A 22500-nucleotide genomic window follows, 5' to 3' on the forward strand; every position below is an offset into this window, starting at 1 on the left:
TAAATTTGCTTTCCAAAAGCCAAATGTGACTCCTTCTCTTCTGAGCATTGTAGTTCACCCGCAGAGCATTTTAAGTCCTAACATGGGGTATTTCCATACTCAGAAGAGATGGGGTTACAAATTTGGGGGGGCATTTTCTCCCATTACCCTTTATAAAAATGGTAAATTTTGGGGAAAAACTGCACTTTAGTGAAAAATTTTTTTTTTCATTTACACATCTGACTTTAACGAAAAGTCGTCAAACACCTGTGGGGTATTAAAGCTCGATGAACCCCTTGTTACATGCCTTGAGGGGTGTAGTTTCCAAAATGGTATGCCATGTGGGAGTTTTTCTGCTGTTCTGGCACCAAAAACCATTTCAGAAAAACTCACTCTCCAAAATCCCATTGTCGCTCTTTCCCTTCTGAGCCCTCTAGTGCGCCCGCCAAACACTTGACATACACATATGAGGTATTTCCTTACTCGAGAGAAATTGGGTTACAAATTTTGAGAGGATTTTTCTCCTTTTACCCCTTGTAAAAAATCAAAAACTGGGTCTACAAGAACATGTGAGTGTAAAAAATGTAGATTTTGAATTTTCTCCTTCACTTTGCTACTGTGAAACACCTAAAGGGTTAACACACTTACTGAATGTCATTTTGAATACTTTGAGGGGTGCAGTTTTTATAATGGGGTCATTTGTGGGGTATTTCTAATAAAATAAAAAAAGCCCTTCAAATCCACTTCAAACTTGAACTGGTCCATGAAAAATTCTGATTTTGAAAATTTTGTGAAAAATTGGAAAATTGCTGCTGAACAAAGGATTTTACTGGTATCAAAGTCCAAATTTTTTCTTGTACTTGGAAATAGAATTGTTCCTTTTGATCTGGATTAGTGTAACTCTTTAATAGCTTTAATTAATTAACTGTTACTGGTAGTTTACTGTCCTCTAATATGCTGTCATATATAGGATTGCATTTAATGCTACAATGTTGTTCAATTCCAATATATGCTAAACCACATGGAGTGTGATGTTATGTTTTTTGATTAATGAAAAGACTATCTTTGAGAACTGTGGAGTGCTATTGACTTGCAACATTTAGATTTGAACTTAACCATCTTTCAACAAGCACCTCTTGAAGAAGCGGAGTGCATAATAAAGATAAGGACTTACAGACTTCTATGATGTCCAATATGTAGAAAGCCTGATCGTAATCGTTTGAGAAACTTACTAAAGAAACCCAAGATGTTTGACTTCCATTCAACATATCCTTTAAATGTCCAAATGCTCATCTTTGTCTGCCATCCCTTTGGTAAAAGTCTAGATTATTTCAGATGTGACATAAGATAAAAGTTATCTCCTTCCAGAGGCCTACTGTAGGAGGCATGCCAGTCACTGCAAGTCCTTACCCTTTTGGTCCTTTCGGAACTTCCCTTGCTTGAAGAAACCCTCCACCACAAGTCCTTGCTCTTATGTAATTAAAATTGACCCTAGTTGTAAACTTATACAGAACAACTGATATAACTCAATGCACTCTTCATCCCCTAAAACTGCAACCACATTTCAGAAAAGCACTGAAATGGCATTTTTGGTTTACCCTTTTTGATTCATTGGCCCAGATTTATCAATCTGTCTTTGGACAAAAACGTTCTGTTTTGCCCATAGAAACCAATCACAGCTCATCTTTCATCTCAAATTGCTCTGTTAAAATTAAACCTGAGTTGTGAATAATTGCTTTGGACAAATTAGTCAGTTTTTTAGTCCTATAATTGATAAATCTGGGTCGTTGCCTCGAGTAGATCCAAAAGAACCCTCTTTTCAGCCTTTCAGCCCATGAGATGATACTGTGTAATATGCTTCTGTAACCTTTGTGCACAACTTTGTGGACCTGCACTTTGAAGTGCCATAGTGCAAGTCTTTTAATTTTACTGTTGTCTTTGACCTTTCCCGGCATTCTCATGATTATGTAGATTTATCAAAATCAAGTTGTCTTTCTGCAGTGTTATTGAATTTATCTTGTACGACTTTTGGTAAAAATTCACAAAGCGCTCAATTTGTCAAAAATCTACACCAGGCCTGATCTGGCTTGCAAAACTTGCTACATGGACTGCATTTGTAAAAAGTTGCACGTTTGGTGCAGGGGGTTAAAAAGTTGCAAGTTTGTCGCATGCTAATGGATCATACAAAGTGGTAGCCTGAAATGTTTTTCAGGGACTATTAAATACATTTGGTGCATGAACATATTGCTACCACACAAAAAAAAGGGGGGGGGGGGGAAAGTTCACCCACACCAACATACATTCCCCTCATTCTCTCTGACAGCATTGAATGCTGGGAGAGGTCAGACACAACAGTAAAATAAAGACATGAATCTTGGGTTCAAAGACTTAAGAAAAACAAATTGTGGGATACTCCTCACCAATAATACATTCTATATATTTTTATTTCTTTCCAGCCCCATGCAGTGATCATCTGCCCTGGAAGGAACAAGGCTCACTCTGTTTATAACCTGCTGATGGAGTTTAGTAAATACACCCGTCCCCTGAGTCCTATGCTGCTGTTGGTTGGAATTAAAAAAGAAGATATTGAGAGCATTACCTTCAGAAAACAATGTGAGATAAATGTAGTACATTCAGTATTTTGTTTGGATTGGGTTTCTAATAGTTTAACCCTGGTTTAACACTTTGTTTGTGTGGACAGGTGAGGTTATTGTCACTACCCCGCACAGTTTGCTGAGATGTTTGGAGCATCATGGATTTCTCCTACTTCGCTTGTGTCATCTTGTCTTTGATGAAGTGGATGTCCTGTTCTCTAAAGCAGGATCAGAGGTGAGCAGAGTCCAGACTGCTTAAAGTAAACTTGACGTGAATATTTATCTTTCTGCATTAAATTCTATTGTCTGGCTTGTTTTGAAGACATGTTAGTGGTTCAGATCAGTGCTGAGACTCCCACTCAGCTCTAGAACATTTGACATGGTAGAAGAAATAATTGAGTGCATGATTCATTTATCCAGACATCTTTTCTGATCTTTTCATAACTAGAAGCAATTAGTCATTAACCCCTTAACGACAATGGACGTAAATGTACGTCATGGTGACATGGTACTTAAAGCACCATGACGTACATTTACGCGCCGACATGATCGCGAGCACCGGAGCGGTGCTCGCCTCATGTCCGGCAGGTCCCGGCTGCTATCAGCAGCCAGGGACCCGCCGGTAATGGCGGACATCTGCGATCGCGCGGATGTCCGCCATTAACCCCTCTGATGCCGTGATCAATACAGATCACGGTATCTGCGGCATTGCAGTACTTTGAATGGATGATCGGATCGCCCGTGGCGCTGCCGTGGGGATCCGATCATCCAGCATTGCGGCCGGAGGTCCCCTCACCGTGCTCCGGCCGTCTCCCGGGGTCTTCTGCTCTGGTCTGAGATCGAGCAGACCAGAGCAGAAGATCACCGATAATACTGAGCAGTGCTGTGTCCTATGCATAGCACTGCACAGTATTAGCAATCAACTGATTGCAATGAATAGTCCCCTATGGGGACATAAAAAGTGTAAAAATAAATAAATAAATAAGTAAAAAAAATGTAAAATAAAAAAGTAAAAAAATTAGAAAAATCCCCTCCCCCAATAAAAAAGTAAAACGTCTGTTTTTCCCATTTTACCCCCAAAAAAGCGTAAAAAAAATTAATACACATATTTGGTATCGCCGCATGCGTAAAAGTCTGAACTAATAAAATATATTGTTAATCATCCCGTACGGTGAACGGCGTAAACGTAAAAAAATAAAAAAAAGTCCAAAATTCGAAAAAATGAAAAAATTCATAAAAAGTAAAACCTAAGCAAAAATGATACTGATAAAAACTACAGATCATTGCGCAAAAAATGAGCCCTCATATCGCCCCACATACGGAAAAAATGAGAAAGTTATGGGCTGTCAAAATAGTGCAATTTCAAACATACTAATTTTGTTAAAATGGTTTGAGATTTTTTTTTTTTAAGTGTTACAATTATAGAAAAGAATATAATCATGGGTATCATTTTAATCGTATTGACCCACAGAATAAAGAAAACATGTCATTTTTACCGGAAAATGTACAGCGTGAAAACAAAACCTTCCAAAATTTGCTAAATTGCGTTTTTCTTTTCAATTTTCCCACATAAATAATATTTGTTTGGTTGCGCCGTACATTTTATGGTAAAATAAGTGATGTAATTACAAAGTACAATTGGTGACGCAAAAAACAAGCCCTCATATGGGTCTGTGGATGGAAATATAAGAGAGTTATGATTTTTAGAAGGCGAGGAGGAAAAATCTAAAATGCTAAAATAAAATTGGTCTGGTCCTTAAGGCCAAAATGGGCCTGGTCCTTAAGGAATCCATTATGGCAAGACTTTTTGGATAAATGTACATTGAATTCAAGGGTATATTTCTCATGTAATTGCTGCTCTCCTTAGACAGCTATGTCTCGCTGGTGTAATTTGTGGGAGGCACAGCTTTATGAGCATATGCCTTGTCAAAGTGAGGCTGGGTTCACACCATGTTTTGTTAAGCCCCCTTTCACACTATAAAGTTGTTCTGTTAAAAGATCTGTTACAAATGTCCGTTAGAAAACCCATGTTAAACGGCCGTTACACAATCCCATTCAAGTCTATGGGATTTTTTTATTATCCGTTGGGAACCGTTATAGCCCGTCATGAATAACGGCCGTTAGTTGTGACAGAAGAAATAACGGCACATGCACTAATTTTTCTTCCGTCACAACAAACAGATGAGCCTTTATGACATCTGTTTGCACCTGGTTTATAATATCCGTTATTACTTCTGAGCATGCTCAGAAGAGGTGACATCATCAGACTCCTGCAGTGCTGAGGGACTACTACTACTCCCATCATGGAACAGACTTGTTTCCATGATGGAAGTAGTAATTCCCCGGCTGCGGCTGTCTGGGGAGGCAACATTAGTGTTTGTACTACAACCCCCATCATGGACCAGAGTCTGTTCCATGATGGTGCTTGTAGTACAGGGGCTGAGGGATTGATCACGCAATTAGAAGTTATTAAACAGGGGAGCAGGTGGCATGCTGTCCTCTGCTATGTACGATGTATTTACTTTCATTTTTAAATTCCCCGCCTGGAGCCCTGAATGGCCAGTACTGAGGAGCCATTCAGGGCTCGCAGTGGGGTTTTCAAATAGAAGCACTGCGGTGGGGACTCGCTCCACTTCTCAATCATTTGAATGAGCCGACAAGAGGCAGATAGGGACTCCGGTCAGCTCATTTTTGCCCCTTATTCGGTTTTGTGACCAGACCTAAAACCGCGGTGGAATCAACTGGTGCCAGAAAGTTAAACAGATTAGTAAATTACTTATTTTGAAAAATCTTAATCCTTTCAATACTTATCAGCTTCTTTATGCTCCAGGGGAAGTTGAGTGGTTCTTTTCAGTCTGACCACATTGCTCTCTGCTGACACCTCTGCCCATGTCAGGTACTGTCCAGAGAAGGTGAGGTTTGCTATGATAATTTGCTTTTACTCTGGACAATTCCTGACATGGACAGAGGTGTCAGCAGAGAGCACTGTGGTCAGACAGAAAATAACAATTCCACTTCCTCTGTAGTATGCACAGCTTATAAGTACTGGAAGGATTAAGATTTTTTAATAGAAGTCATTTACAAATCTGAGAGAGAGTTGTGTGCAGCTCACGGCAAAATTTCCGAGGTAACTGTGGTTATTTGCCGACACCCAACAGCAAATTACAAGTGTTAGATACAAAGGAAAAAATAACCACACCTCCAGGACACAACCATTAAAAATTGTGCATAATGGAATTTACAAAAGACTGTTCTTCAATTTCATAGAGATTTATTAAAACAATTCACATATAAAATGGACAATAAATGTTAGATGTAATAAAAAAAAACATATATATAAAAAAACATAATGCACTGATATTGTATTAATCTACCATTGGGCCCTAATGGTAAAATAATGATATGAATTATAGATGAATCACTACTATTAATTTTTTTAAGTGTTCATGTTAGATAAACTTGTAACTGATAGCTCGAAACTCTGGTAATCCGGCAAGATGATATATAGTGTTGTTGTATAAATGATTGAAAGTGTTCCCGGACAAAGATCAGAGGATCAGGTGAGGCAGGCGGATGTCTTGTAATTAATTAAGCCGGCACTCAGATGAATAGCAGCGCATGCTGTTGTTTGTCTTATCGCTATCTGCAGAAGAAGAGGTCAGCTATTTATGCACAGTACCCTGAAACGCGTCTAGTGCTATATGAACTGTCAGATGAATAGCAGGGCATCCTTTTAGTGCTATATTCAGAGTACCGGCTTCATTAATTACAAGACATCTGCCTGCCTCACCTGATCCTCTGATCTTTGTCCGGGAACACTGTCTGTAAGCCACGAGTCTCCTGCTGGAACAAACAACTGAAGCTGCCTCGTGGGAGATTGCTCTGTACAACATACACGGAGCTGACAGCTGCCCGGATCTGAGAGAGCAACTTTAGTGCCCACATTGTACAACAGCCGCAGGACGCTTTATTGGGTCCATCGCAGCATGAGACCAGTGGCCGGAGGATTGCTGCCCGAATTTGAGAGAGCGACTTTTCAGTTATCTTGTAAGATTGTTTCAATTATTTACACAGTAACACTATATACCATCTTGCCAGATTACCAGAGTTCCGAACTATCAGTTACAAGTTTATCTAACATCAACACTTGAAAAATCAATAGCAGTGATTCATCTATAATTCATATACGTATTCTACCATTAGGGCCCACTGGTAGATAAATACAATATCAGTGCATGATTTATGTTTTTTAATATATATGTTTTTTCTTACATCTTTACAAACATTTATTGTCCATTTTATATGTGAATTGTTTTAAGAAATCTCTATGAAATTGAAGCACAGTCTTTTGTAAATTCCATTATGCACCATTTTTTTTTTTTTTTTTAGAAATATGTTTTATTGAAGATTAAACAAACATCAGCCAAATCGCCTCACAAAACAAAATGATACAAAGTGGAGTACACAAATAAAAAGGCACTGAGAACATGTACAGGTAGGCAGAATGTAAACGACAGAATACCATAAAAATCCGTCAGTAATCAGTGCCGTGAGGACATAAACTGAGGAAAACTGAGAACAGCCAGTTGGGAAACCTTAACACAAAGAGAGGGTAAACGAGAAGAACGAAAAAGGGGGATGGTATGTAGTATAAAGTTGGCAAAATAATATTGAAGAGAGGCCGTTGTGTAGAGCTCAGCAGATACCGCCATATTCAGTCACAAGTGCTAAGCATAGTATTCCTACTGTTAAAGCAGACCCATGCATGCATAAGGAGGAGGGAGTACATACATCCGGCAAAACAGCGCAACATACATAAAACAAAGGGGTACATACAACCACATCTAGAAATGAAAGAACATTCATGACCCTAAATCTCTTCAGCGGGATGTAGAGTCAATGGTGAGGAGCACCAGGGACCCCACACAGAAAGAAATTTACCAGGGCATTTTCTATTCTTGTAAACAATATGGGAGAAGGGTATCATAGCATTAACCAAGGCTTTTCACTGAGACAGGGAAGGCGGGCCGGGGTCCATCCATTTGAGGGCAATCGCCTTCCTAGCAAAAAATAAGGATTCTTGCAGTAAAGTGCGCACATAATGTGGCCACACTTCCTCATCCAGAACTCCAAATAAGCAAATCAGAGGATCACACCCCAGGGGAGGTTGGACAATTGTGGCAAGAAGTCCAAGGACATCCTGCCAGAAGGATCTTATATCAGGACAAGCCCAAATAAGATGCCAAAAATCAGCTCTAGCCGCACCACATCGAAGGCAGGCGTCCGAGTCAGAGCGACCCATTCTAAGTAATCGAACGGGGGTGATGTAACTATAATGTATAATATTTAATTGAATCAGTTTATTATTAGCAGAAGGAGGCACCACCATATGTGAGGAAAGCATCTCCTCCCCATCATCTTTGGTCAGGTTGGGAATATGAGACTCCCAGTGTCGGACAGCCGGCAACCGGGAACGGGAGTTCTTGGCCTGAATGAGGTGCGTATATAGGATGGACACCAGTCCCCTAGGACCCTGCGATTTTAAAATACCAATAAGAGGGAAGGCCGATATGGGCGCACTCCCAGCAGGGAATTGTGTTGACAATGCATGACGGAGCTGTAGGTATTTAAAGAAACAATGTCGGGGTAAATCATATTCTGATTGCAATTGCTCGAAGGAACACAAAACATTATCCCTATACACATCGCCCAGAGTAAGCACACCAGCATTCATCCAAACATTATTCACCATTTTTAATGGTGGTGTACTTGAGGTGTGGTTATTTTTTCCTTTGTATCTAATTTACAAATCTGTTTAACTTTCTGGAGCCAGTTGATATGACATTTTTTTTTTTTTATTGTCATTTATCGTGTCTCGGGGAAAGGCTCCTACCAATTTCTAGGTATAGCCTGGTGAAGCACACAGAATCGTACTTCACTCCCTCTCTGGCCATGATCTTCATCCAGTTGCAGAAGACTGCGGCCAGACTTGGGAGTATCTAAAGGTCAGTAGTTGTCTGAACACTCAGACCCTGACTTTCACTCCAATATGTAAAAAAAAATATTTTGTGTAATGACAGGGACACTTTTTCCAGGGAAAGTTGGTGGCCTTGCTCATTCCTCTTACACTTTGGCTCACACAGGTAGGCTTTCAGTAAGAGACCTTCATCTATGATAGATGTAAAAATTTTGTTGTGGGGAGCTGATCTGTTGTCATGGCAGCCTAGGGCCTTCTGAAAGCCTTGGTGCCTTCTGTGACAGATTAATTTTTTCAACCAAAAATAAAAATAAAAAATAAAGGTTTTAAAAATAAAAAAATGGAGAGTGTCATTATAAAGTACAATTGGTTCTGCAAAAACAAGCTCTCATGTGGCTCTGTAGATGAAAAATAAGAGTTATGACTCCTAGAAGAAAAGAGAGAACAATATGAAAATTCGAGAAAAAAATGTCCTGGGTCATTAAGGGGTTAACACATGCACCAAGATCAGCAGATTGAGAGCTGCTCTATAAATGGGTTCTTTCTGACTGTTTATTCTCCTTATATTTTCTTTTTATTAATTGCTGATCATGTCTGCTATCAGATGTCAGAAATACTTCAGATCTATAAGAAAATAGTGACAGTAGAGAACAGGGAAGGAACACCTCAGCAAATTGTTGCAGTTGGAAGTAAATGGATTCATGGCTTAAGACCTCTACTGCAATACACATCAACTCCTCGTGTTGTAATCACCAGGATGGAGCAAGCAGCACTTTTTGCGAATGTCCAACAGGTACTATCAATTTGTTACATTCTATAAAAAATTGTTAAACCAAAAATTTACACATGGTTGTCTGTGCAACATGCAACTGCAATGTCTGGGTTTTCTTTACTTTAATGGGGTACTCCTGCCCTAGACATCTTATCCTATATCCAAAGGATAGGGGATAAGATGTCTGATCGCGGGGGTTCCGCCTCTGGGGACCCCCGCAATCTCTCCTGCAGCACCCACTTGTCATCAGCCTCACAGAGCGAAGATCACTCCATGTCTGATGACTCACGATACAGGAACCGGAGTATTGTGATGTCACAGCTCCGCCACTCGTGACGTCACACCCTGCCCCCTCAATGCTAGTCTATGGGAGGGGGTGTGGTGGCTGTCACGCCCCGTCCCATAGGCTTGCATTGAAGGGTACCTAACCGTGGCGACCCTCAGATACTTACTGTCATGGTGCATGGCCTGATGAACGATGTCAGCATCCTTCCAGTTCCTGGTGAAATACCCCTTCATACCTGCTGAGGTTAGTCTCCTGATTCCCACTGTCCACAAATGTCCAGCAAAGGAAAGGTTCCTGAAGACTGAGCAAGCCGCGGCAATGCACAATCTTTTTCAGATGCCGATGCCATATTCCTGCTCTAACTTAGCGGACTAAGAAGCTTCCTGCCTACTTCCACTGACAACTGGGTGAATCTTTAAAAAAAAAAAAAACAATGCAATTTAGCAACTTTTTATGTTTTTTGTTTTTACGCAGTGCAATTTATGGTAAATCTGATATTTTCTCTTTATTCTGTTGATCAGTGCGCGTAACGTGATAGTCCGATAAGCCCACACGAATTCACCGGAACCTGTATTTTCACTATTAGATGCCCTGATCTGCATTGGTCAATAGGGTTTATGGTGGACATTAGTGTGATCTCCTCACCCACTATGTAGCGAGCGCAGCTCATGCTCTTTCTTAAAAAGCCGTGCCTTAAATGTACAGTGCTGTGCGTCAAGTAAGTTAATTGCTGCAGCACTGTAAATCTACAGTGCATGTCCTTAACTATATAGATATATTTCTCTGTTGTGGAAAGGGGATAAGATGTCTAACAGTGGAGTACGCCATTAAATAAGGCCATCCTCTCCCTCGATGCTTCCAAGGTCATTGACCAAGTCATTGACAGAGTGGCATTTCATATGGTGTGTCCAAGCTGAAGCACAGGCATGGACAAAGTCCAGTAGGTGCTATCACTCCCCTGTGCTTTCTCCTGTTTGATAGGACTACCCTGTGTTCTCTCCTGTATGATAGCAGTCCTCCGTGCTCTCTCCTGTCTGATAGTACTCCTCTGTGCTCTCTCCTGTCTGATAGTAGAGAGCACTGAGAACTGCTATCAGACAGGAGAGAGCACTGAGGAGTGCTATCAGACAGGAGAGAGCACAGAGGAGTGCTATCAGACAGGAGAGAGCACAGAGTAGTGCTATCAGACAGGAGATAGCACAGAGGAGTGCTATTAGACAGGAGAGAGCAAGGGGAGTACTGTCTGATAGCACTCCTCTGTTCTCTGTCCTGTCTGTTAGCACTCCTCTGTTCTCTGTCCTGTCTGATAGCACTCCTCTGTGCTCTCTCCTGTCTGATAGCAGTCCTCTGTTCTCTGTCCTGTCTGATAGCACTCCTCTGTACTCTGTCCTGTCTGATAGCGCTCCTCTGTGCTCTCTCCAGTCTGATAGGGCTCCTCTGTGCTCTCTCCAGTCTGATAGGACTCCTCTGTGCTCTCTCCAGTCTGATAGGACTCCTTTGTGCTCTCTCCTGTCCAACAGCACAGAGGAGTGGTAGCCCACCCTCACTTACTGGACTTCGTCCATGCCTGTGCTTCAAGGACAAATGCGGCGGAAAACTTTTAGCTATCCCTGTGCCCGGGCTGCAAAAAAACAAACAAATTTTAGTTCACCTTCCTATGTTCACCCAGTATCGGCATCCGATTCCTCCGGCGCTGCTTGGGTCCCTGCTTCTTAGGCTCGAAACGTCACACTGCGGTCATGTAAGGAGCCAGCCTCAGCTCCTTACGTGACATTGCGTTCAGCCTATCACCGGCCGAGGTGGCATCGCTGCGGCCGGCGATACGCTGACCACAGTGTGACGTTCCGAGGATAAGAAGCAGGGACCCGAGCAGCGCTGGAGGAACGGAATGCCAATTCCGCCGCAACGGGGGAACATAGGAAGGTGACCTAAGGTTTTTGTTTTAGCAGCCCAGGCACAGGGAAGGTAAAAGTTTTCTGCCGCATTTCTCCTTTTAGCTTGGACAAAGCCATGATTTTATAAGACAGGATTTCTATAAAAAGACAATAAAATGTTGTTATGAAGTATATTAGGTATATTGGTAAATGTTTTGCCATTTTAAAGCATCCAGGATTAGAAAAACATAGCTATAATCCCTGACTTATCAATCAGCCTGAAACCCTAATTGTCAGTTTTTTTCCCATAGTAACCAATCACAGCTCAACTTTCACTTTACAAGAGCTTGTTAAGATTGAAAAGCTGAGCTGTGATTGGTTAATGTGGGGGAAAAAACAGACAATTAGAGTCTCAATTTGATTGATAAATCTCTCCCAATATCTTCCAAAGACAGCACCACACCATTCCACAGGTTCTGTGGTGTGTTGCAGCTCAGTTCCATTGAAGTGATTGGAACAAAGTTGTAATACCATACATAAACTGAGGACAGGTATTGTGCTGTTTTTGGAATAAATTGGCTGTTTTTCTATTCCTGAATAACCTCTTTTACCCCTTAAGGACGGACCCATTTTTTTTTACCATAAAGTGTACCCGTCAGATCCAACAAAAAACAATTTTTTTAAAATATATCACTCAGTACCTGATCCTGACCATGTACATCTATAGTTTGTGTCTCACACCTTTATTTATTTTTTATGACACTTTTAATTTAGCTCCCTAGTCTGAATTCCTCTCAAAGGGAGGGGGCCTGGCCTCACTGTGCAGGTCTCCGCCCCCTCCCTCAGTATGCTGTCTGCTCACATCTCCCCTAGCATTAGCAAAACTACAACTCCCAGCTTGTCCTCAGTGTCAGTAGTGGGACACAAGCTGACAATGGGAGGATTTTTCCTCCAGCTATGAGCCCTGCGCTCACAGCTGTCAAGGAAGTGTGTCCATGACGTAGGTGATGACGCATGGACACAGCAGGACTAGTATGTGTCCAAGCAGGCAGGGGGACAGTTGTTTGACTGGCTTTTTCAGTATGAAATACAGAATATTTTCTAATGAAAGCAATTGCAAGACCTATTGGTTTTGCATGCTTTACAACATATCAAAAAATGTTATATCGGACAGTGCCCATTTAACCTCTTCAGGACGCAGGGTGTATGGATACGCCCTGCATTCCGAGTCCTTAAGGACGCAGGGCGTATCCATACACCCGTGGGAATTCCGGTCCCCACCGCTAGTCGGTTGGGGAGTGGAGCCGGATGCCTGCTGAAATCGTTCAGCAGGCATCGCGGCATATCGCCCAGGGGGGTCATGATGAACAATTCAGCCCAGGACAATTCAGCCCAGCGATCTGCAGTGGATTCCGGGTCAATCGGGTCTCCAGTGACCCGGAATCTGACGGCCCCAAACAGCCATAGCCAGCAGGGGTGAGGTGGCACTGGTGCCACCTCATGATCGTCCTGATTCGTCGGCCGGTTTACCGGCCGACCAATCAGGGCACCTGCTACGGGTGTCACTCCCGCAACCTGCTCCGCCCCTCTTCCGGAGGAAGTGATCGGGTGCGGGAAGAGGACCCCGGCAGCTGGGGACCCCGATCCCCGGCGTCCCTGTTAGGATCGGGACCCCAGGAGTGGCGGCGGCGGCGGCGTGGATCAGCAGTTGGAGCTGAGTGACCGCCTCCTGCTGTTGCTTAGCAACAGCTCCCAGCATGCAAAAAGGGCATGCTGGGAGCTGTAGTTATGCAACAGCAGGAGGCAGACCACCACAACTCCCAGCATTCCCTTATGGGCATGCTGGGACTTATAGTTTTGCAACAGCTGGAGGCACATTTTTTTAATGGAAAAGTGTACCTTCAGCTGTGGTATAACTACAACTCCCAGCTTGCACAAACAGCTAAAGTGCATCCTGGGAGTTGTAGTGGTGCATCTGCTGGTTGCATAACTACAACTCCCAGCATGCCCGTTGGCTGTCGGTGACTGCTGAGAGTTGTAGTTTTGCAACAGCTGAAGGCACACTGGTTGTGAAACACTGAGTTAGGTCACAAACTCAGTGATACATAACCAGTGTGCCTACAGCTGTTGCAAAACTAAAACTTTCAGCGTGTACAGTCTGTCAGCGCATGCTGGGAGTTGTAGTTTTGGATGTCCCCCCCCCCCCCCCAATGTGAATGTACAGGGTACACTCACATGGGCAGAGGTTTACAGCAACTATCCGGCTGCAAGTTTGAGCTGCGGCAAATTTTCTGCCGCAACTCAAACTGCCAGCAAGAAACTACTGTGAACCCCCGCCCGTGCGACTGTACCCTAAAAACACTACACTACACTACCACAAAATAAAATAAAAAGTACAAAACACTACATATACACATACCCCTACACAGCCCCCCTCCCCAATAAAAATGAAAAACGTCTGGTACGCTACTGTTTCCAAAACGGAGCCTCCAGCTGTTGCAAAACAACTCCCTGTATTACCAGACAGCCACTGACTGTCCAGGCATGCTGGGAGTTTTAAAACAGCTGGAGACACCCTGTTTGGGAGAATACCCCTATGTCCACCCTTACGCAAATCACTAATTTAGGCCTCAAATGCGCATGGCGCTCTCAATTTGGAGCCCTGTCGTATTTCAAGGCAACAGTTTAGGGTCACATATGGGGTATCGCTGTACTCGGGAGAAATTGTGTTACATATTTTCTGCTTTTACCCTTTTTAAAAATGTAAAATTTTGAGGGGAAAAAGCTTTTTAGGTAAAAAAAAAATGTTTATTTGCAAAAGTCGTGAAACACCTGTGGGGTATAAAGGTTCACTTAACCCCTTGTTACGTTCCCTGAGGGGTCTAGTTTCCAAAATAGTATGCCATGTGTTTTTTTTTTTTGCTGTCCTGGCACCATAGGGGCTTCCTAAATGCGGCATGCCCCCAGAGCAAAATTTGCTTCCAAAAAGCCAAATGTGACTACTCCTCTTCTGAGACCTGTAGTGCGCCAGCATAGCACTTTTCATCCCCATATGGGGTGTTTTCTGAATTGGGAGAAATTGGGCTTCAAATTTTGGGGGGTATTTTCTGCTATCACCCTTTTTAAAAATGTTAAATTTTGGGGAAAACAAGCATTTTAGGTAAAAAAAATATATATATATTTTTTTACATTTGCAAAAGTCATGAAACACCTGTGGGGTATTAAGGCTCACTTTATCCCATGTTACATTCCCCGAGGGGTCTAGTTTCCAAAATGGTATGCCATGTGTTTTTTTTTTTTTTTTTGCTGTTTTGACACCCTAGGGGCTTCCTAAAGGTGACATGCCCCCCAAAAACCATTTCAGAAAAATGTTCTCTCCAAAATCCCCTTGTCGCTCCTTCCCTTCTGAGCCCTCTACTGCGCCCGCCGAACACTTTACATAGACATATGAGGTATGTGCTTACTCGTGAGAAATTGGGCTACAAATACAAGTAAAAATTTTCTCATTTTACAACTTGCAAAAATTCAATAATTGGGTCTACAAGAACATGCGAGTGTAAAAAATGAAGATTTTGAATTTTATCCTTCACTTTGCTGCTATTCCTGTGAAACACCTAAAGGGTTAAAACACTGACTGAATGTCATTTTGAATACTTTGGGGGTGTAGTTTTTATAATGGGGTCATTTATGAAGTATTTCTAATATGAAGACCCTTCAAATCCACTTCAAAACTGAACTGGTTCCTGAAAAATATAGAGTTTGAAAATTTTGTGAAAAATTGGAAAATTGTTGCTGAGCTTTGAAGCCCTCTGATGTCTTCCAAAAGTAAAAACTCATAAATTTTATGATGGAGACATAAAGTAGACATATTGTATATGTGAACAAAAAAAAAAAATGTATTTTGAATATCCATTTTCCTTACAAGCAGAGAGTTTCAAAGTTAGAAAAATGCAAAATTTTCATTTTTTTTCATTAAATTTGGGGATTTTTCACCAAGAAAGGATGCAAGTTACCATTTTTACCACTATGTTAAAGTAGAATATGTCACGAAAAAACTATCTCGGAATCAGAATGATAAGTAATAGCATTCCAGAGTTATTAATGTTTAAAGTGACAGTGGTCAGAATCGCAAAAAAACGGCATTAATGACCAGGGCTTTTTTTTTTTTATATATTTGACATTTGTCTCTTTAAATGGTAATAACTTTAGAACGCTTTTTCTGAGCAGGGGGCGATTCTGATATTGTTTTTTCGTGACATATTGTACTTTATATAAGTGGTGCATTTTTGTTGACACATGCAGCATTTTTTGTGAAAAATTCCAAAATATTGTGAAAAACTGGAAAATGGCAGTTTTTTTATGGTATGCACTAGAGATCGACCGATATCGGTTTTTTAGGGCCGATACCGATACAGATAATCGGTGCAGGTTAGGGCCGATAGCCGATAACTTATACCGATATTCCGGTATAAGTTATCGGCTATTTAACCCCCTGCGACACCGCTGCAGATCATTGATTTAAAGCGGGCGCTTTAAATCAATGATCTGCAGTGGCTTTTGTGGGGCCATAGACCGCCGCCACCACCCGCTTCTCTCCCCTACCTGTCAGGGTGGTCCAGGCCATCCATCCATCGTTCATGTAGTGTCCGGGGGCGTTCCGAGTGGAGGGTGGTCCGGTCCGGGCTGTCCTTCTTCTCCCACGGTCTTCTTCTCCACTCCGGGCAGGCTCTGGCCTAGTACGCTGCATAGAAGTCGCTGCGCAGTGACGCCCGTGCGCAGCGACGCACCTGACGTCACGGCGTAGCAGCGTCTATGCAGCGTACTAGGCCGGAGCCTGCCCGGAGTGGAGAAGAAGACCGTGGGAGAAGGACAGCCCGGACCGGACCACCCTCCACCCGTAACGCCCCCGGACACTACATGAAGGAAGGATGGCCTGGACCACCCCCATTACGGATAAGTTTAATTTTTTTATTGACTCGGAGGGTGGGGGAGGGGCCCGACCGGTATAGCGGTATGGGAAAAAATCCATACCGGTATACCGCCTAGCATCACGGTGGGTCGGGGGTGCGGTGCGGCGGGTCGAGGGGGTGGCGGTCGCGGTGCGGTGGGGGTGGTGTGGGGGGCGGGGCATTATCGGCAAGATAATTGCCGATACCGATAATGCCCAAAATCGTGATTATCGGCCGATAATATCGGCCATACCGATAATCGGTCGATCCCTAGTATGCACTATGCGGTAAAAGGGATATATTTATTCTGTGGGTCAGAACGATTAGGGCGATACCCATTTTATGTAGCTTTCTATGTTCTTTTGTGAGCAAAATTATTTTTCTGTCATTCATTTTCCAACAACCGTAACTTTATTTTTCGTCTGGCACCATTTAGTAAGAGCTTATTTTTTGCAGGATGAGCTTTACTTTTCATTGGTATCATTTTTGCGATACGTGCTACTGTTAAGGATGGGTCGAGTGGGGGCTTTTCAAATGTGATTGACCGGGCTGCTATACACTTTGCCAAGTGTCGACACAAAAAGATATACACCACACAGGATATGTTGGTATACACTCTTTCTTGGCTGGAAGCTCTACTGCTCCCAAAAGAGTTCTCTTTAATTCAGGAAAAAAACAGCTGTTTTTAACATCGTGCAAAGTAGGAGGGTAAATTATGACATCACAATTAATATGTTACAGTTTGATTGGTTGTTCAAATATTGCATTAGCATATCTAGTGTCCATTAATTTCTTGAAAAAAGTTCTCTGCACATCAGATGTTTAGTCTTTCTTATTCCTGAATGATGCCGTCTCAGAGCCTCTGTTCAGAGTCACGAGCAGATAATATTTTGAGTATAGAGTTGTAGGATAAAATTATGCGTCATTCTATATGCTGATAAGTCATTTGTGGCGTAGCGTAAGTCTTTATCTTGCAAAACTTCTAGCTTGAGATTTCTTCATCTTTCCACGAAGTCCAATGTTTAGACGTTCTGTATTCAGAGTCTCCATCTCAAGGCTCTAGTCTTAGTTACAGGCAAAGCGATAAGATGAAATGTATTGAATTAAGGAAAGCAAGTTTCTCTGTAATATTCATCAATAGCATTTAGCATTTTGATGTATCTGGGTTAAAGGGTAAGGGAACATATATTTTTCCAGCAGCAATCGCATTTTAATATTAATATATATATATATCAGTCATTAGAAAAATAAGGGTCATCCCTATTACTACCTTTTAATCTTTTTTATTCTGCTATTTGTACCAAAATTGGCAAATTTTGCTTTTTTTTTTTTTACGGCGTTTACTGTACGGGATAATTTACATTATAGTTTTATAGTACATGTCATTACGGACGTGGCATTACCTATTATGGTAATTCGAATTTTTGTTCTTTTTTGGTGGGGATACAGGGATTTTTTTGGGAAATGGGCTTTTTTATTTATTTTTTAAATTTAAGAACTTTTTTTTTTACACATTCAACTGGTTATACTTTGCTGCAATTCATTTGTACTGCAGCACAGTATGACCCAATCAGCTGCACACTGTACAGCCTGTGTGATCCAGCCTGTGGCATGATCTCACAGGCTTCCGTAGCAGGTAGACAGGAGGTCGTGATCTGACCTCCTGTCATAGCAACCAACGACCCGCGATCGTATCACGGCAGTGCTGTTGGTGAACAGGGTGAGCGCGCTGCCAACACTATAGATGCCGTGATCAGGATTGATCACGGCATCTATGGGGTTAATGCTGCCGGGACCAGCGCGGCCTCGGCAGCTGCGGCGGAGCTCCGGCTGTGATTGACAGCCGGGTCCCTTTGCCGAACTCCTGCACTTCCCGCTGCAGTGCAGGAGATCACTAAGACGTATGCATACGTCCCAGGGCGCGAACGTGTCGGATGCTGGAACGTATGCATACGTCCTATAGCGGGAAGGGGTTAATTTGCCTATCACATGGAATGGTGATCATGCAATTTACCAACATTTAAGTCACTGTATGATCCAATGGCATGAGAAAAGACTTCTGTCAGTTGCTACAAATGCCAGCTAGTGCTCTGAGTTGGGTAATGAATTTAATTGCAGAAGTAAGCAGGGGGCCGTGTCGCCTAAAAATAATGGCGCAGCATATACATATAATGCAATCTTATGTTTACCTTGTTTAAAGCAGTCTCTAAGAAATGTCTTTCTCTTTCTGAGGTCATTTTTTCCACCAGCAGAATCAATACATTTAACAGCATAACTGTGCAGCTCAAATTTGTTTCCGGTTGTGTCTTCTTAACTATGCTGAAGTCCTTCCTCTGCAGGTATGAGAAGCTATTCCTTTCGTCCCTTCTTTTTGCCTTGCACATGTTTTCTCCAGCAGACATTGAATCTGCAGGTGACCTTAGTTTCCCCCCTGATGAATATGTATTTCCTTCTTTCTTTTCGGGCTTGCCTGTTCTATTACCCTTCCTCAGGTCCTCAACCTGGTCCTTTATGGTTTATCCTAGGCATAGTACCAAACATAGTTTGTAAGGCTGAAAATGACATATGTCTATCTAGTTAAAAAAAGGGCAGATAGCCCTTTTTTGATCCCATTTATCTTCAGTGAGTGTCTGAATTGACAATTCTTCCTGTTTTCTTTCCTTCCAATTAATGCTTTCAACGACATATGGATTACAAATTTTAGAATCTATCAGCTTTTAAATAAATTTGGTATTGTTGTAATCATTCTGACCCACAGAATACAGACAACATGTCAGTTTTACCACACAGTAAACCGTTTACAAATTAAGTTTCTTGCTTGTATTTACTTATTATTCCTTCAATTTATTATTTCTCAGTACTTTTTATCGCAAAATGAACGAGGGCATTACAAGCTATAGTTTTTCATACAAAAAACAAGCTCTACACCCAAATGGCTATGGAAAAAGAGCTATGGGAGGGGAATTTTTATTGACCTTAACTACCTTTTTTTTGTCTTATCCTTATCCTATTGCTTTTGTACAAAATGAGTAGCTCAATATCTGCAGGGGAGTGAATGGACTGTGCTGGAAGAGCTAACACTTTTTGCTTTGTGTTGCCTTCTAGTGGCAACAGCTTATACTCAAAGTTTGTGTACCCCAATGACCTAGACATGAAAAGGGTTTTACTGTAAGTAAAGATAAATGTATAAAGATATTTATCAAAACATGCCCAGAGAAAAAGTTGCTGAGTTGCTTCTTTCATTTTTCAGAGGCCTTTTTAAAAATGAAAGAAGCTATCTAATTGGTTGCTATGGGCAACTCAGCAACATTTCCTCTGGACAGGTTTTGATCTCCCCCATTCTGTTTTGGCACAATTCATCTGTGGAAGTGTAGTAACCTCCATCTTTTCACCTAGGTCATACAGCTTTGCCTGGACTGTGAGAAAATGTCAGTATTGCTGCCGTGTTTAGATTTCACACCCATCAATACCCAGAAAATCATAATTTTCACCAAAAATGATGAAGAAGCTGAGTTAGTTCACAAGGTAAGTGTGGATCCTTTGTGCATCATCCACAGAGCTGTATGACAGCACTGCCTTATTGACTTTGTCACTGGTTATGTAAAAGCTGCTGCCATTAGAAGGTGGACAATAAGCTGAATGTTTTTTGTTTTTTTTAACATAACTGTTATATAACAGTTAAGTAAAGTACAGGTGAGTGCATACATATAAGAAGGAACAGAAAGGAAATATACAGATATCCACCCACAATTTTGCAAATGGCAGAAAATCAAAAAATCGGGGTCATCCAACATGGACGAGGGTGGAAGCCGTAAGGCACCTAATGTATTTCCTATAGATCCTAGACAGTACCATTCAGTGGAGCTAAATGGTCTAACGATGTCTAACGATGTCTGCTTTGTATTGTGAGAGAATAAAGATCTTCCATTTGTCGAAAAACTTCTCAGTGTGAGTGTTTTTGTGTCGCTCCGAGTCAATCCTATCTATCCCACACAGTTTTTGAGTTGTGCAATCACCATGGACAGAGTAGGGACAGAAGAGGACAGCCAAGAGGCAAAGATGCAACGTAGGGCCACTAAAAGTACAATATCAACCACCTGAGGTATCTTGGGGGTAGGCAGAAGATCAGAATCTGGTGGTTGGAATTGGTGGAAGACGAGAGCCTTAGGATTACATGGCAAATTCAGACCCCACGTATCTTTAATATAGGCAAGGATGAGTTGCCAGTAGTACATAATATGAGGACAGGTCCTCATCCCATGCCATAAGTTGGTCAGAGGGGTGGAGCATTTAGGGCACACTGTAATTCTATCAGGGAAATCGGTAACGGTAAAATATTAAAGCCATAGTGTCCTGTGAGCCAATTTGAAATAAGTTTCCTTCCAGCGTTCATTAATTATTCATCTACGGATCACATTCCAACCCTGTAACACACAGTTGAAAATGTCATCGTCCGGTAACCAGGCAGACCATGGGGAGAAAAGATGGGTCCGTTTTTAGGAGGGCAGAATAGATTGTGAAGATGGTAAGCTGCGATTCCTTATCTAAATTCTTCAAGCGCGTAGTGAAGAATGAATACAGCTAAAGTTAAAGAGAACACCTGTGAAGATGGCAGCCCATATTGAGTCTGCAAAGACATCGGTGAGAGCCAACGTTTGGTAGGTCTATTAATATGGTTACGGACTGTGGACAGACCCTTAGCAGCCCACGAAGCGGTTATCTGGAAACGGATGTGTGTCGGGTGATTAGTTAAAGGGAGTTGTTTTGGATACCAGAAAGGAAAGCTGGTATAGTTTTTGGACCTTCTTTCCATGTCACCACCGTGTCTCTCAAGAGAATGGAGCACTTTACCAAAGGAGGTAATTTAGAGAATGACGTGTGGAGCAAAGCAGTCAGGTCCCATGGGGTAGCCAACGCTTTTTCTAAATCTAAGACTGCATGGAAAGGGGACCCGTGGATCCAGTCCACCACAAATCTAAACAGGCAAGATAAGTTGTAACCTCTCACATTAGGGAAGTTAAGGCCCCCATGCTGTTTTCCAGGCATAAACTTATGAAGCGCTATCTGAGGCCGTTTACCTGCCCAGATTAATTTGGTGAAGACAGAGTTTAAACTACTTACATCCACATGCTTCAACAGCAGGGGCAAGGTCTGTAGGGGATAGAGAAGTCTAGCAAAAATAACCATCTTGATCAGATGGCATCTGCCCATAAAGGTGAGTGGGAGACCTCCCCATCTTGTTAATTCAGCCTGGATTTTAGAGAATAAAGGGGAGTAATTGAGGGTGTAAATAGTGTCAGGAGTCTTACCCACTTTAATACCCGGATAAGTAAAGAGGAAGCATTTCTAACATCCAGGCCACTAACTTCAGGAAGCCAGCGGGGTGGGGCGGGCCCTAAAGGAAGCAGTTCCGACTTGGCAACATTATTCCTATATCCCGAAAATTCCCCAAAATATCACAAATGGTCCAGGATACCCTGTAACAATGCACCTGGGTTATCGAGGAAGAGCAGAACTTCATCTGCAAACATAGTGAGTTTCACCTTTCTCCTACCTTAATACCTGAGAAAATGTTCGAGGACTGGAGCGATCTAGCAAGGGGCTCGAGAGCGAGGTCAAATAGAAGGGGCGATAGAGAGAAACCTTGCCTCGTCCCCTTGTACAGAGGAAAGGGTGCTGATAGGATGCCTGGTGTGTGTAAACTGTAGCCAGTTCTCAAGTTTATGGTAGCTGAATGGTCTCTAATGAATCCCACTTGGTGGGCCCCGATTAGATCCACCAGAAAACGGGACAAACGGTCACCTAGGATTTTAGACTGTATCTTAACATCCTAAATAATTTAAAGAAATAGGAAGGTATGAACCTAAATCTTTAGAGTCCTTGCCCGGTTTAGGTAATACCGTGACAGAGCCAGATACCATGAACTCGCAAAATACATCTACTAGCAATGGGGACAGTTGTGGTAGAAGATATTTATAGAACTCACCCAAATAGCCATCGGGGCCGGGAGCTTTGCCATTGTGAAGATTTTTAATTACACCTTGAATTTCCTCCTCAGTCACTGGGGCA

The 22500-nt window shown here is 42.2% G+C and overlaps 1 protein-coding gene across 9 annotated transcripts in view; it reads left to right on the forward strand.

The window, feature by feature from the left end:
- The window catches only part of TDRD12 (tudor domain containing 12), a 276574-nt gene that overhangs the window by 159740 nt on the left and 94334 nt on the right, over window positions 1-22500 (forward strand). For all 9 annotated transcript variants that reach the window (XM_056525738.1, XM_056525737.1, XM_056525743.1 and 6 more), the window contains 4 exons: window positions 2436-2592; window positions 2681-2808; window positions 9155-9343; window positions 19828-19956. In XM_056525738.1, coding sequence (XP_056381713.1) covers window positions 2436-2592; window positions 2681-2808; window positions 9155-9343; window positions 19828-19956 — 603 coding nt within the window. The remainder of the gene's footprint in view (window positions 1-2435; window positions 2593-2680; window positions 2809-9154; window positions 9344-19827; window positions 19957-22500) is intronic.

This window comes from Hyla sarda, chromosome 6 (assembly GCF_029499605.1).
Source record: "Hyla sarda isolate aHylSar1 chromosome 6, aHylSar1.hap1, whole genome shotgun sequence".
Classification (NCBI taxonomy): Eukaryota; Metazoa; Chordata; class Amphibia; order Anura; family Hylidae; genus Hyla; species Hyla sarda.